Genomic DNA, 15,121 nt, shown 5'->3' with positions numbered 1-15,121 from the left:
GTGCGTCACAACATGCCACCCGGTCCACCTTTCTCTGCAAACAACTGTTGACAGAGGCTCCCCCAGCTATTCGGTTGCAATCTTATTGAAAGGTCAGATGACTGTAGTAATTGGCGACTTGCCATTCAGGCCGTAACACGAAATCATGGCTTGATAGTGCCAGATGGAGTGCCTGTACGGGCAGTCGTTGTCAAATTTGTTCGAGACCGCATTTCGCAACGAGACTGACGCAGTATGCCGAGAATCTTGTGTTCTTATGTGCTACGGGACCCCTTTGTGGCACGGGAAAGAGACGCGAGCCGTTAAATCCCGGATGATTACCTCGAGTGTTTCATTCACGGTAGATTCAGGGGCTCCGTTGAAGACACAAAAACTGTCCGACAGTCACCATCGATCCCACCACTATGAAAATATTCCTTTCATTAAGAAACAGGGCCCCTGCTTCTGCCTGTATTGTGCTCATTAGTCCATCCCAGTTCTCCAGGAACACCACTCGAGAGCTGAAGCCTGAATGAGAATCTCCCATCATGAAGTCAAACATCAATTTACCCTTTTCGGGACATCTGCTAGCTCTTACTATAGGCAGCCAGGCCTTTGCAGAGCAAACAGCTGCTCAATCGACGTTTGGTGGCAAAGATAGTATCTCTTCCCTTGCCCCAGCCGCCTCAAACGCTGTCGAGATCAGCATGGAGACAAAGAGTCCCGTTGTTACCTTGGGACCTATTCCCGCGATGCAAATCTTCGAATCCTTGACGGATTGGACGTCGACCGTCACAGCAACGACCACCGTCACCACCATGACTACCACTATCATGGTGCCTCGTCCAACTACCGACATGCCATTTTCTCCCACGACAAACATCGCCGGTCGGGCCAAGCCTGTTGTTGGGATCCTCGGTGTTGTTTTTGGGCTGACTTGGGCTGCCATAACGCTGTAGGGAGCTACAGCTCGCAGCCCCAGATATGCTAGAGCCGGATAGATGGGATGCTGCCAACTCTGGGTGATAACAGCGTGGGAATTATTTTACCAGGTATGGTAAATAATTAGGCCATGTTAAAACAGCTAGGATCTTGTATTACTCAGAAAGGGGTGTTATGTCAATCCGTGTTGAATACTTTCTCACGAATCAATCACTGTTGGCATGGTTGGAGGGTAAAAGGAATACGGGTTACCTGGCTCCTGAGATGCGAGAAGTTGGAGTGTTTCACCCCATGTAATACCCATTTTGAGTAGAATGTAATTTTAGTTGCAATCTTCTATTTGGTCAAGGCTGTGTCTATCGTCTATGCCATGACATGCTTCCCTTAGTGCGTAGCCATGAATATGTGCATCACGAATCATACCGAGAAAGTTAGTCGAGACGTAAGCCTTTCTATAAATCACCATTGGGGGCCGGCAAGGCTGTTACTTGGGGGCTGTATGATATGGGCCCCCTCAAAGAGGGGGTTACAAAACCATGATTTTGTAAAAAACCGTGGGCCAGTTAGTGCACAATATGGAATGGCGCACCAGCCCACTAACAAAAAAAAAATTATTGCGGTAGTTACTGGAAAAAAAAAATGCTCCGCTTTTGTTAGTGGGCTGGCGCGCCATTCCATATTGTGCACTAACTGGCCCACGGTTTTTTACAAAATCATGGTTTTGTAACCCCCTCTTTGAGGGGGCCCATATCATACAGCCCCCAAGTATATTGCGACATGTTCTCGACCGATATCCTCGCTGGAAACCCTAACCCGAAACGATTACCTGAGCTACAGGCCCGTGCGCCCACGCCAGAGCCCATCATGGGGCAATTGCGGAAGTTCCGTGGTGGGCCGTAGGCGATAGACAGACTTGGCGAGTTCAGAAGGTAGGCGATTCCACAGCTGGAAATTCAGTCGACACGACCGTCATCTCCGACAACGACGACAAACCATCAGAATCACCGACTCCCACAAACAGCTAGTAAATAAAAGGGGTCCACACATCCCGATCCAGCAACTGCGATATCGAGACTGGCCTTTGCTCGGTACACCACCATTGACGGTCGCATCGATTGCTCTTTGAGCGCTAGTAAAGGAGGGTGCATGTGACCAGACAGGCACTATACCCTTGGCTATCTACCCAACCCTCAGAGCTCCCTACTTCTGGTTGGATACAAGCCCAGCTCGGTCCGGTGGCACATCGCGTCCTCGCCAGTACCTGCGTATCGACTCCTCGCAGCTCGTCACGTATAATACTCTCGGCGGAGAGGGCTTGGCTTGCCCACCGTCGCAACATTGCGATTGTTCAACGGGATCGGCCCACCTGCGCGTCCTGATTTCACCCACCCACCCGAGCCACAACCTGCTGCGCTCCAAAGCTTCGCTCCGACCCCGGCTGGCCGTCGCCTATTTATCTGTGCAGCACACCTAGGCTGCATAAGGCTCACCACCGTCACAAATACCTACTTATATCTCCTCCGCCGCGGGCGGAGACATTCACGCCACCATGTCGGCCCCTCAGGGAGGTGACTCTAAGCTCTTTGCTCGAGTAAGCATATATCCAACCTGACTATAAAGTCCCTGCTCTTGTTGTGCATATGTTCGCCATACAGTCAGTTCTGTATTTCCATACCTTCGCCTGCCAAGCTGTTACCAGAAAGGGTAGAGTTTGTGTCAAATCCTGAGCCACAATCACACGACGCCGGCCTCGCTGTCGACAACTTCCTTGGATTGCCTGAAATTCACACAACAAGCACCCACTCCCGCAATCTATCACATACCATAATAGATGTCGATCATGTTCATGGCATACCTGCCACCGCCGACCATACGCTCACAACTGGGAATACAGGGCAAAGTTGCGGAGCTCCGTCTCGAGCTGAACAGCGGTGGCAAAAAAGACAAGAACTTCACGGCGAAGAAGATTGCGTTGAAGAAGATCGTGGCCAACATGACCATGAGCAATAATGACATGGTCGCCCTGTTTCCAGATGTGATAGGCTGCATGCATATAGAGAGTCTTGAGATCAAGAAGATGTAAGGAAAAGAAAAGTCCCGCATACCTCGGACGGTAATTCCGGCACAAGTGGTGCATGCATACCCGGCACTGCAAACTGTCAAAGTCAGTGTTGGTTGCTGACGAGTTTGTTGCTCTGTCGACAGGTGTTTTCTCTTCCTCGTTAACTACGCCAGGATGCGACCGGAGATTGCCATAAAGGCGATTCCCGTATTGGAATATGTAAATTCTCCATCGTCGCGCTCACAACAGACTTCACGGGAAACACTGACAGGAAACATTACTTCAGGATATGCGAGATTCAAATCCTTTGGTCAGGGCTCTAGCATTACGGACCATGTCTTACATCCACGTGCGGGAATTTGTCGAGGCGACGGTACCGATTGTGAAGCAAATGTTGAAGGATTCAGATCCATACGTCAGGAAAACGGCAGCATTCTGTGTTGCAAAGCTTTACGACCACGACAAGCAGATGGTGGAGCAGTCAGACCTCATTGACCGGCTCAATGGTTTACTGCGCGACGACAACCCGACCGTCGTGGCAAGTGCTCTTGCTTCGCTCATGGATATTTGGGAGCGAAGCGACGCTATCAAGCTTACCATCGACTATGGCAACGCTTCGAAAATGGTTGCTATTTTGCCGGACTGCTCAGAGTATGTTGATTCACCCGGAACGCCGGCACCACTGATGACGCATAATTAGGTGATACTAACATTGTCGCAGATGGGGACAAACGTACATTTTGGAAGCGTTGATGTCGTACCTACCCGTAGACTCAGGGGAGGCTCTGCTGCTTGCAGAGAGAATAGCCCCTCGGCTCTCCCATTCTAATTCGGCAGTTGTGCTCACCTGCATCAGGGTCATACTCTACCTAATGAACTACATCTCAGACCAAAAGCAAATTTCTGCGCTTTGCAGAAAATTGTCACCGCCACTGGTCACATTGCTGGCCAAGGGCCCCGAGGTGCAGTACCTAGCTCTGAGAAATGCGCTGCTCATTCTGCAGCGGCGTCCCGAGGTGTTGCGCAACGACATCAGGGTCTTCTTTTGCAAGTACAACGATCCAATTTACGTCAAGGTCACCAAGCTGGAGCTCATTTTCATGCTCGCCAACGAGAGAAACATTGACGAGGTTCTTACAGAGCTGCGGGAGTACGCAACCGAGATTGATGTCCACTTTGTTCGCAAGGCAGTCCGCGCAATCGGCAAGTTGGCCATCAAGATCGAGCCAGCAGCACCGCGATGCATCGACCTTCTGCTGGAGCTTGTTGCAACAAAAGTAACTTACATTGTACAAGAGGCGACAGTGGTCATCCGGAATATCTTCCGCAAATATCCAAACCAGTACGAGTCGATCATTGGCACTCTGTGTGAACATCTCGACTCACTGGACGAGCCTGAGGCCAAGGCTGCAATGGTTTGGGTTATTGGCCAGTATGCATCTCGAATTGAGAATAGCGACGCTCTACTTGAGGATTTCCTATACTCATTTGCAGATGAGCCCGTGGAGGTACAGCTAGCGCTGTTGACTGCAACGGTAAAGCTCTTCATACAACGCCCCACAAAGGGACAGGAGCTGGTCCCCAAGGTTCTTAAATGGGCTACAGAGGAGACTGATAACCCGGATTTGCGCGACCGGGCATACATGTACTGGAGACTGCTATCAACCGATATTGCTATGGCGAAGCAAATCGTCATGGGCGAGAAGCCTCCCATTACGGCAGAGTCAGAGCGCCTCGATCCGGCCACGCTTGAAGAGATGTGTCTAAACGTTGGCACGCTAGCTACTGTCTACTTGAAGCCAGTACAGACCGTCTTCCGCTCAGCGCGACCGAGACGTCTCCTTGACTCGCCTGCTTTACAGCGGCAGCTACTGCCCCCTGGATCGGGACCGCTCGCGCCACCGGGTCCTTATGAGAACAATAAGAGCCTCAGCATGTTCGGGCAAGGGGGCAGGCCCGCCAATGTTGACCCCAGAGACGGGAGCCGGGGCAACGCTCTCGATTCTAGCGGCGGAAACCTAGCCCAGGCAGTCAGTGATGCCGATGCATACTTTGCGGGCGTTGGGGCTCAAGCGATGGCCAACATGAGAGTCGAGGAGAGGGATACCTTTGGGGGAACTAGCGGTGTCGACATGGGTGGCGGAGGATATGTGGTCAACCAGTACACGCCTCAGACTGTGCTGCAACCGGGACAAGATAATAGGAACGGGGACTTGTTGATGCTCTGAGTATAATGTAGCTCAGGGCTTGCTGATAGTTCATGATCGTATATAAATTTGTGTTTCAACCCATGCTCATGTCTGTACCAACTGATGGCTTATTACGCTTTCTGCGTAGTCTGTCAGTCTTGGAGACTCAGCTGAGAAAAACTGCCAAACTTATTCGAAAAGAAAGATCCAATGCTCATTTTCGGAACTCGTTCTCGACACGAACTATGCACAGGTGGAGGTTATGGGAAGCTCATCGTACGCTTGCGCGGGAACCTAGGGTAACCCTAACCCCGGTGAAGTACCGATAAGATAGGTAGATAGGTAGGTACGCTGTCAAAGCTAGGCTCAGCGCTGGCACCCACCGCCGTAACAACAACCCACCTGCACTTGTAGATGCGACATGCCACGACACTTGATCAACTCGGCACCAAAAACTCTTCAGTAGTAAGGTTCCAAATTATGTCGCGATTAGAGAAGAACCCAAGCGGACCCCCCAGATGGGTGGCCGAGCTACAGTCACCCATGCCACCACGTACAAAAAGCGGAAACGTTGCTGACCCCCCGGGATTCCCGTCACAATCGGGCGGCAACTCCAAGGTGAGCAGAACCAGCAGACCTCCGCCTCATCTATTCGCCCTCGTTATCTCTCTAAGCTATTGGCGCCCCTGCTAACCGACACATGGCGATTGTTCCAAACAATAAAAAAATAGAAACGTGATGCCGCAATCAAGGACGGCAGCAAACCCGCGACGATGCAGACCCCGGAGGAGGTGGACACGCTGAAGGTGAAGAAGGCGTGGGAGGTGGCGCTGGCGCCGATAAAGAGCCTACCGATGACTTTCTTCATGATGTACATGTCTGGCAACTCGCTGCAGATCTTCACCATCATGACGGTCTTTATGGCGTTCAAAAACCCCATTGTCGGCATCCTCGGTACAGCGCAGGCCTTTGAGCGCTTCGAGACCGAGTCGAACCGCGCCCAGATGCTGCAGGTCAAGCTGGCGTATGTGGTGATGCAGATCGCGGCGCTGGGGCTGGCCCTGTGGAAGGTCAACGCGATGGGGCTGTTACCGTGAGTTTTCCCAAGTTTCCCTGGCGGGGTATTCTTTGGTATTCCCGTAGCATCATAGCTGACATTGATAATTTTTTACAGGACGACGAGATCGGACTGGTTGGCTTGGGAGGCTCAGAGGGAGCCCCTAGAATATGCGCTACCTGCATTATGAAGTTGAGAATGGTACTACAGGCTATTGTGTCTATGAGTGAGCGCGGTGCACGCGGCTCTCTAGAGACGTTATCTAATAGACTTCATTCATCCTCTATAAAGCCCACATATTATTGTCGCCTTTGAGCCTCTGAATCTAGAAATTAACAAGGTTCCTAATAGTATCTCCACAGAAGGTGTAAGCCTAGAACTAGTTGAAGACCTGCAAAGAGCTATCTCACAAAATCTCTCGTTCGAACATCTGGTTCTAGAAGTCGGTTTCATTTGACTAGACAGAATCTTATTCTTCATGTTTAAAAGTCCTCCATCTTGTAAACCTCATAAGCTGGCTCCTCAAACGGATGAGCCCTGAGCCGGAGGATTGTTTTTCTAGTCAGCCAAATAGGATCCGAGTGCAACCTACTCTTGCAATGAGAATCCAACAATAACTCACTTCTTCAACTCCTCCACAGCCTTTCTCGCAACACTCTCGCCGACGCAGAGGACCTCGACCCGCGCCTCCTCAATCTGTTCCAGCTGGCCCACGCTGCCCATGTTGGGGTTCGCCGTGTCGCCCGGCCGAAACTGGCCCGTACCCATGACGGTCCAGCAGCACTCGGTATAGTTACCGGGACCGGGAAAGCGCCCCGCGCCCGCGGCGAATACGGCAGTTTTGCACTGCGTCAGCGCGGCCGGCGGCGTGAAGAAGACCAGCTTGTAGCGGGCTGTCGCTGCGACTGCCGCTGCCATTGTTGATTTTGTCTCGGTTTGTTGTTTGGCTGTAAGTACTTTGGGTTATATTTCAGGCCTCGGCGAGGTTTAAATCAAGTTTTCAAATGCCTTGGAGGATACATTGAAGTGTATCACAATATGGACAGTGACGAAAGCTGATGATTATAATTGCGGGGTATGCTTCTGTGCAACACCAGGTTGGTTGTGTTCCAACTTCCCACCACTTTCGCCAAGAGTTGAGGCGCCATAAAAGGAAAAGCCAACGTTGTTGACTGATCGGGTATTACAGTAATTCACTAGAAATACAAGATGTTTGACTAAATATTTAACTAAATGAACAGATATATCAACTTGGTAATTAACACACGTTTTTCCTGCCCGCATTTGGTAACGACATTAAAAGAAGAGGTTCCTCGCGGATTGCGCCGTACATGTCGAGACCCCGTCAACAGGGCGACATGCTCGAGGATCACAAGACAGACAGGCGATCTTCGCTTTCCCCCATGCGCTCTTGAGTTCATTTCCCACTCTTCTCTGCATCCTGTTGCGCCAATTCTTTTTGCGCTATTTTCTCCTTACGCAATCGACGCTCTTCTCTCCATCGTGGCCCGCGCTGCACCAAGAGCCAAAGAATAGGCATTAGGGAGGCCGTTAGCAGTGCCCAAAAAGTATAGCACCAGCCCCTGCCCATCGTTTGGACCATGTTCTCGATGAAGGACATGCAGATGGCGCCCAAGGAGCAGCGGAATAGGTTGTTAGCCGCCACAGCCGTCGCGGGGGCATCTGTGTACAGGTCCACAATGAGCGTGTTCATCATGGAGAAGGATCCGTTGACGGTGACGCCGATGAGGAAGCCGAAAAACAACACCAAGCCGAGGGCCTGTTCGGTCTGCATAATCCAGCTGTAGCAGATAGTGGAAATGATCCCTATCCCTAACATTGGCGCAATAAGCTGGATCCTGGCCTTTTCGATGGGGAACTTTGTGAGGTCGTCGCCGCGCTTCATGTCGATCTTCATGCCGACCTTTCGAGCGGTTCGTCTATAGTTCCAGTCGAGGAGATATCCTTGGACGATGGCCGAAAAGAAGCAGCCAAAACCATATGGGAGATAGCAGAGACCAACCTGAAACTCGTTCAGATTGTATATGCTATGTAGCTGCGGCGACATGGTGGCGAGGATCAACATGAACATGAGGTAGACGGACGCGTTGAGCATCAAAAGAAGCCCAAGGTCCTTCTCAAAGACGACCGCAAGCGTCTTGAACGGATTTGGGAAGTAGAACTTCCTCTTGGGGGTCTCTGGACGATCAGTCGGGTGTCGCCGCTCCTGGATGTAGTCGACCAAAGTCCTGTTCCAGCCTTGGGGAGGGACGGAACCATTGCCAACGACCTTGCGGCATGTCTCGGGTACCGCTAGGATAAAGGGGATCAACCAAACGATGGTGAGGATTGCACAGAACCAAAAGATGGAACGCCATCCAAGATACTCGCTAAGGGCTCCTCCTATCACAGGACCGATGGACGGTCCGACTTGAATACCAGCACCTACAAAGCCCATGTATTTGCCCCTCTCAGCGCTCACAGCCAAGTCGGCGACGACCGCAAAGCCCAGTGCCAAGGTCCCGCTGCTGCCAGCACCTTGGACGCATCGAAGCACCAGGAGGGCAGCATAGTTGCTTTGCAGGGCGAGACCGATGTTGGCGACTATGTAGATGGTGAAGGCAATGATAAAGGCTGGCCTTCTGCCGGTCATGTCACCCAGGTCTCCGATGATGGTGGGCGAGAGCCCCTGCATGATCATGTAGGTCGTGATGGTAAGGTTCATCAGCCCGATTGAAACGCCCAACTCGTTGGCTATAGGGGTGATGGATGGGAAGTAGATGTTTGCAGTCATCGGGGAGATGAAGCTGGAGAAGGAGACCATGCCGATTATCCATTTTTTGTTCAGCGTGCTGAAAGTGCTATACACGGGACCGGTCGACTCTCGATGCAGACCTTCAAGGTCTGTGGGCGGCCCATCGTCAGACTGTGACGGGTCGTCCGTCTTTGGTGTCGATGTGCCGGAAGTGCTCCAGACGCCCGGCCCACCTACAGGACTGGCTTGCAGAGCCTTGGCAGAGTCGTCGAGTGACGTCTGAGATGTAGACTCGGGGGGTGCTTCACCATTGTTCGCCATCATCGGTATGATTACTCGTAAATATTTACAATGAAATTAAAGGGAGGGCTAGAGTGGTGGTAACAGGAGGGAAAGATGAGAAGATGAATAAAAGAACGATAAGAAGACTTTAGTACAGGCTTGGCGTTTCTTTTATCATCTTTTTCACTTTTTTTTTCGCCTTCCGTCTAGTAGAAGGCGTACATGTCTCCTGTAGGCCAGTCCTTTTAAGTGTGGGCCGCATCGGAGAGGAACAGACACCCTCTCGCTTGTCAAATCTTTCCGCATGCAAATATGCAAACCCCATCGCGATGGCCCGCGTTGACCCCGAGGACTTAACCGCATATTCGCTGCTTATTCCCGAGAGACTGGCATCCTTTTCGCTGTGGCCCGGGCCAAGAAGACAGGATGCCGACGTGGGTCACCGTGGTGGTGGATCTCTATCCGCCGGCCCTTGTACATGTCAAGGTGATTTTTTATAAAGAAAAGATGGTGGGTTGGGTCATCTTGGCCATGTACCAAAGGAATGCCGGCTGGGACTGAAACACTAACTAGCCTAACCAGTGCTAGAGATATGATATCTTGTCGGCGAGTTATGTTGGGCACAGTAAGTAATACCTGCATCAGTTATCTTCCTTGCTCCTTGCTTATCCAGAGAGCGATATCGGCGGTGATGCCAGAGAAGTGACTGAGATTTGGATTTGACTGACGAAATGTGGACTAGACTAGTACCCTCCTGATCCACTACTCGGCTGCTCTCGAGCCGCTCCGTACGGTAAGTTAGGTAGCTGGACCTAGAACCACAAGGGTGGCGACACCATGTGCCTGACCCTCGAGCCTCACACCGGGAAGAGATTGAACATGCCGACAAGCTCTCGTGTTGGCGAACCACTTTTGAATATCGGAAAGTTCGTACTCCATCTGGTGAGGTATTAAAGATATTGGAATGGTCTTAGAATAGCGATCCCTTGTCTTCCATCGGTCCCTGCCCCTTGCATCTTTTGCGAGGTTCACACGGGCCGCTAGGAATCAGGAACATCAAGCAGAACGAAGGTTTCCAATAGGAGAAAAAAGAAGGATCGGCAATACTGGCAGTCTTGGATTGATTGTGAGCATTGAACTCAAATACCTTATAGCAACATCATAGGTGAAGGGTCTGGGCGTATTTGAATTTTGTGCTTATTTGAAATAGTTCCTTGGCAGCTCTTTGTCTTTACGTACAGTATGTATAAGAAACCTACGAGAAGTACGTACTGTACCATAGTCGACGCAGGTGGGTCTGGGCGGGCGGGGTTAAAGCCACATCCATGTACTTCAGAAAGTCAAGCCACGGATTTGCAACGCAACACCTAAGCTGTTGATACAACCACATCACCACTAATATCAATGCCCACCTGCCGAAAGATATCAGCTGGATTTATACACTTGACGCTCACCTGCACCTAGGAACATCTATCGCGCGATTTTGCGCCCTAGCACTGGAGGCGGAACGCGCCGCAAAATGTCGAACATTACACCCACGTTCGACGGGCTGCTCAAACAGCGGGAAGCGTCTACCACAAAGAAGGCCTTCAGCTTGGAACAGCTTGACGAGTTTCTGAAGGAAGCATATCGAATTGTAAGAAGCTATCAAGCAGCTACGTAGTGTCTTCCGCCAAGTAGATTGTCGCTGTGATCTGTCTGCCTTAATAATTTTTCAACGGCTAATGCGCCCACAGAACTCACACATCAGTCTTCTGCACACTCAACTTAAAAATGTCCGCCAAGCCTACCTCTCGACAGCGCCCTCTCGCAAATCGCAGCTGCACAGCAAGTTGAAGCCGCATCACAAGGCATTGACCGATCGGGAGCGCGAAGAGGTCGACGCCAACGCCAAAAAGATGCTGCGCGAACTCAACGCATCCATCCGCACGCTCGCCGACGCTGAACAGCTCCGGCACGAGACGGAACTCGCACTGATTCGCAAAAAGCACTCGAGCGGCCTCGGCATGCTCGGATCGTGGGCATCGGGTGGTAAGAGCGGCACGGGTGGCATGCTGGGCGGCAAGAAAAGCAAGGAGCACGAGCAGGCCGAGGCGAAGGAGGCGCAGATGGCCGGTCATCGGGATGGCGTGCTGCACTTTCTCCGACAGAGGCTTCAGCAGTGCGTAGAGACACAACAGTCGATGATGGAGGTGCGCTTGACGCGCGAGGTCGAGAAGAGCCGGAGCGTCCTTGCAAAGGCCAGGCCTGGCTCTATGCATGTCGGGGCCATTGGCGCCCAGCCGAGCTTTGGGGCAAGTTTAGGCGATCGCGACCTGGATGGCCCTACCCTTCCAGGAACATCGTTTATACCATTGCAGGACGAGGAGAAGAAGCGAGGACCGCCACCACCGGACCTCACCGAGGAAGAGGTGCAGATGTTTGAAAAGGGCAGCCAGGATATGATGAAGTATTATGAGAGTACTCTCGAGAAAGTCATGTATGTTCTCAAGCGCGAGCAGCTCGTCTTTTTTTTTTTTTTTTTTTGGGCGGGTCTTTTGCTAATCTGCATTTTTGCGAACGACAGGTCGGCGGAGAAATCCCTCTTGGAAATATCTGAACTACAAACTATGCTTGTCAACAATCTGGCTACACAGTCCGCAGGAATTGAGCAGCTCGTTCAAGATTCCTTGAATACTGAAGAAAACGTGGGCGGTGGAAATAAGCAGCTGAAGGAAGCCACCCAAAGGGCAAGCACAGCAAAGTATACATTTTTTGCAGCAAGTGGTCTTTGCGCTTTTCTAGTAATCTGGGACCTTTTGATATAATTATAGATCGATAAAAATGTTATCTTCCCCAAAAAAATGAAACCAAAGAAAGAAAAGAAAAGAGCTCCTTTTTTTATGCACATGACGTTGAATAATACGTTGAGGCTTCGTATATCGGTGTACCAGGCGCATCGGCCGAAGGAGGCCATCCAGATTTCGGTAAGTGTAGCATAGAGACCGAAAGGATATGTAACTGGACCCACAAATCCATGGGTTTTACGAATAGTCGAGGGTACCTAGGTACCTCTTCGGTACGATTTTAGTAACACCCATGAAGGACTGCTCAGCAGATCAGAACTGACATCCACTGCCTTGACCGACTTGAAGTCACAATCCCATTTATTCTAACTTCTGCAGGTACACATGACTGCTAGCATTTTTTCAGCCGTCGAATCTGGCTGGAGACATTTCTTTTCAGCCTGGTGGATAGGCCAGATGGATATTTCAGCCACCAAAAAGAAGTGCAAAATCCTTTGAGCATTGGACCATGGTGGATTACTGACGTAACCTGGGGAATAGCCCGGCTTGCATCCTGCTGTAGAGTGCCTAGTACTTCGTAATGTTTGCGGGGGTTGCCCGGGGTATCAAAGTAACGAGATTCAAATGCCTCGGAATTCGGGAACGTATTTTCCCAAGACCTGCCTAGTTGGGCTACCGCTCGCTGACTATCATACAACAGTGATGCTAACCTGCTAATTGACCCGGAGCTTTTGTGCTGCAAATGATCCAATCTTCACATGCATGCTTGAACTCAATGACTAGACTCGAGCCGAGAATCTATATAACATCGCAGCATGGGACTCAGAAACACATTTGATTGTCTTACGTATCAGGAGACACTGCAGATACACAAAAACTATTTATTTTCTTCAACCTGTCGGCGTCAACTCACTTTTGCCAGGCCACAAGTTTTCTTGAAACAACAGGTTTCCGTGTCGGCCCATTTTATGACACATCATTCGGCAGCTCAAGGATACGTTCCCTGATCCCGGCGCATATAGGCTGACATTTGTGACTCCATTGATTTGCGCGCGTTTGATTTTTCTAAGCGGAGATTTTAGAGCTCCGACCGTCGCTGCGTGCAGAGCCAACCTAACAACCTAAGTTTACCTACTCAACACCCCTTTAAAAACATGTCGGCAAAAGCCACCCGGGGCAGCACCTCTTCGAGCACCCCACAGAACAGCTCTTCCTCATCCCAATCTCAGTCCCAATCCACCGCAGTTTCGAGGATACGGAATATTGCAAACCACATGATGGCATCACCAAGCACAATCTTCACGGCCGATGTCGTTCCTCAGGCCCCAGAAGACCCTCTCTTTGGGTTGATGGCCGCCTACAGGGCCGATGAAAGCCCCGACAAGGTCGACTTGGTGGGGTTACCCCGATTTTGAGCTTTCACAACGCTAAACCCAACTGCGCGAACAAGCAGCAATCGTTGCTAACAACCAACGCACCCATTTTGTAGGGAATTGGTGCATACAGGGACGACAACGCAAAGCCGTGGGTGCTTCCTGTTGTCAAGAAGGTAATGCGATCCTCCCAATCAGCTCAAATCTACGACCCGGTTCTGCTTCAGGATGCTTGCAAATCACCCCCGCGACAAGCCACCTTTTAGCCCCTCCGACCACGGGACACGTACTAGAACTAGCTTGAACAAGCGCGCTAACCAACAATGATGCACCGACAAACACATCCAGGCCGATGAAATCATCCGCAACGACCCCAGCGCCAACCATGAATATCTCCCGATCACCGGTCTGGCCTCCTTCACCAGCAAGGCTGGCGAGCTGATGCTCGGCGCCGATACACCTGCCAAAGGCCGCGTCACATCTGTGCAGACCATCTCCGGCACTGGAGCTCTGCACCTCGGAGCCCTCTTCCTCCAGAAGTTCTATCGCAAGGTCTATAGCAACTCGGTCGTGCACCTGTCGAACCCCACCTGGGCCAACCACAACCAGATCTTCTCCAACGTCCAAGTGCCGACGACGACGTACCCATACTTTGACAAGGGCACCAAGGGCCTTGACTTCGAAGGCATGAAGGCTACGTTGAACAATGCCGCAGAACACTCCATCATCCTTCTGCACGCTTGTGCACACAATCCCACCGGTGTTGACCCCACGCAGGGCCAGTGGCGCGAGATTGCCGAGATCATGAAGGCCAAAAAGCACTTCCCGTTTTTCGACTGTGCTTACCAAGGCTTCGCTTCGGGCGATCTGGACCGCGATGCCTGGGCCGTTCGCTACTTTGTGGAGCAGGGATTCGAGCTCGTAATTGCCCAGTCTTTCGCCAAAAACTTCGGCTTGTACGGTGAGCGGGCGGGCTGCTTCCACTACGTGTCGGCGCCTGCAGCCGAGGCTGCCGAAACGACCAAGAGGGTTGCATCACAACTCGCCATCCTCCAGCGCTCCGAAATCTCGAACCCACCAATCTACGGCGCCCGCGTCGCCAGCATCGTGCTCAACGACCCGGCGCTCATGTCCGAATGGAGAGAAAATCTGAGGACCATGTCGGGCCGCATCATTACTATGCGCAACGAGCTTCGGGCAAAGCTCGAAGCGCTGGGCACCCCCGGCACATGGAACCACATCACGGACCAGATCGGGATGTTCAGCTTCACGGGTCTGACCGAGGCACAGGTCCTGAAGATCCGGAGCGACTACCACGTTTACATGACGAAGAATGGTCGTATCAGCATGGCGGGACTCAACTCGCGCAACATTGACTACTTTGCTAAGGCAGTTGATAAGGTGGTGAGGGAGACGCAATAAATTTGTATTAGAGTAACGGGCAATTGTGGGGAAGTAGCTGCAGATACTACTATGTCGACCACAAAGTAGGGATATTTATAACACCTTTGTTTCGTGATAGATCTGTACTCCTTAAAAAAAAACCATGATCTCATCCGTCAAATGTGTAGAACATCAGTCATAGTTTAGTTTTTAGTGTTGCTCTTGGGTAGCGAACAAACGGCTTTTAGGACCGGTTACGTAATCTGTGCTTGCTTTCCTGCTGAACTCAAAAGCACCTTAGGTAGCTTGCTTG

At 51.3% G+C, this 15,121-nt stretch overlaps 7 protein-coding genes across 7 annotated transcripts; 5 read left to right on the top strand and 2 right to left on the bottom strand.

The window, feature by feature from the left end:
* Positions 1-109: 109 nt before the first annotated feature.
* MGG_14910 (uncharacterized protein) lies at positions 110-1,265 on the top strand. Its single transcript, XM_003719632.1, has one exon. The coding sequence runs from the start codon at positions 528-530 to the stop codon at positions 936-938; it is 411 nt and encodes a 136-aa protein (XP_003719680.1). The 5' UTR covers positions 110-527; the 3' UTR covers positions 939-1,265.
* A 404-nt stretch (positions 1,266-1,669) lies between these two features.
* On the top strand, positions 1,670-5,439 carry MGG_04150 (AP-2 complex subunit beta). The gene is made up of 5 exons (XM_003719631.1): positions 1,670-2,512; positions 2,816-3,000; positions 3,127-3,202; positions 3,270-3,634; positions 3,705-5,439. The coding sequence occupies exons 1-5, from the start codon at positions 2,471-2,473 to the stop codon at positions 5,209-5,211; spliced, it is 2,175 nt and encodes a 724-aa protein (XP_003719679.1). The 5' UTR covers positions 1,670-2,470; the 3' UTR covers positions 5,212-5,439.
* A 3-nt stretch (positions 5,440-5,442) lies between these two features.
* MGG_04151 (ER membrane DUF1077 domain-containing protein) lies at positions 5,443-6,594 on the top strand. The gene is made up of 3 exons (XM_003719630.1): positions 5,443-5,790; positions 5,904-6,265; positions 6,347-6,594. The coding sequence occupies exons 1-3, from the start codon at positions 5,587-5,589 to the stop codon at positions 6,417-6,419; spliced, it is 639 nt and encodes a 212-aa protein (XP_003719678.1). The 5' UTR covers positions 5,443-5,586; the 3' UTR covers positions 6,420-6,594.
* On the bottom strand, positions 6,486-7,337 carry MGG_17680 (uncharacterized protein). Its single transcript, XM_003719629.1, has 2 exons — positions 6,852-7,337; positions 6,486-6,766 (listed from the first exon to the last, which is right to left on the bottom strand). Exons 1-2 carry the CDS (start codon positions 7,145-7,147, stop codon positions 6,712-6,714), a joined length of 351 nt encoding a protein of 116 aa, XP_003719677.1. The 5' UTR covers positions 7,148-7,337; the 3' UTR covers positions 6,486-6,711.
* On the bottom strand, positions 7,277-10,421 carry MGG_17679 (uncharacterized protein). Its single transcript, XM_003719628.1, has one exon. It carries the CDS (start codon positions 9,306-9,308, stop codon positions 7,647-7,649), a length of 1,662 nt encoding a protein of 553 aa, XP_003719676.1. The 5' UTR covers positions 9,309-10,421; the 3' UTR covers positions 7,277-7,646.
* MGG_04155 (uncharacterized protein) lies at positions 9,826-12,155 on the top strand. The gene is made up of 4 exons (XM_003719627.1): positions 9,826-9,891; positions 10,009-10,902; positions 11,003-11,745; positions 11,833-12,155. Exons 2-4 carry the CDS (start codon positions 10,786-10,788, stop codon positions 12,071-12,073), a joined length of 1,101 nt encoding a protein of 366 aa, XP_003719675.1. The 5' UTR covers positions 9,826-9,891; positions 10,009-10,785; the 3' UTR covers positions 12,074-12,155.
* A 614-nt stretch (positions 12,156-12,769) lies between these two features.
* On the top strand, positions 12,770-15,121 carry MGG_04156 (aspartate aminotransferase). The gene is made up of 3 exons (XM_003719626.1): positions 12,770-13,446; positions 13,542-13,601; positions 13,774-15,121. The coding sequence occupies exons 1-3, from the start codon at positions 13,207-13,209 to the stop codon at positions 14,845-14,847; spliced, it is 1,374 nt and encodes a 457-aa protein (XP_003719674.1). The 5' UTR covers positions 12,770-13,206; the 3' UTR covers positions 14,848-15,121.

The sequence above is a fragment of the Pyricularia oryzae genome, chromosome 6 (genome assembly GCF_000002495.2).
Source record: "Pyricularia oryzae 70-15 chromosome 6, whole genome shotgun sequence".
NCBI classification, from domain to species: Eukaryota; Fungi; Ascomycota; class Sordariomycetes; order Magnaporthales; family Pyriculariaceae; genus Pyricularia; species Pyricularia oryzae.
Note: the sequence above shows the minus strand (reverse complement) of the source record. Positions and strands in the feature narration are given on the sequence as shown.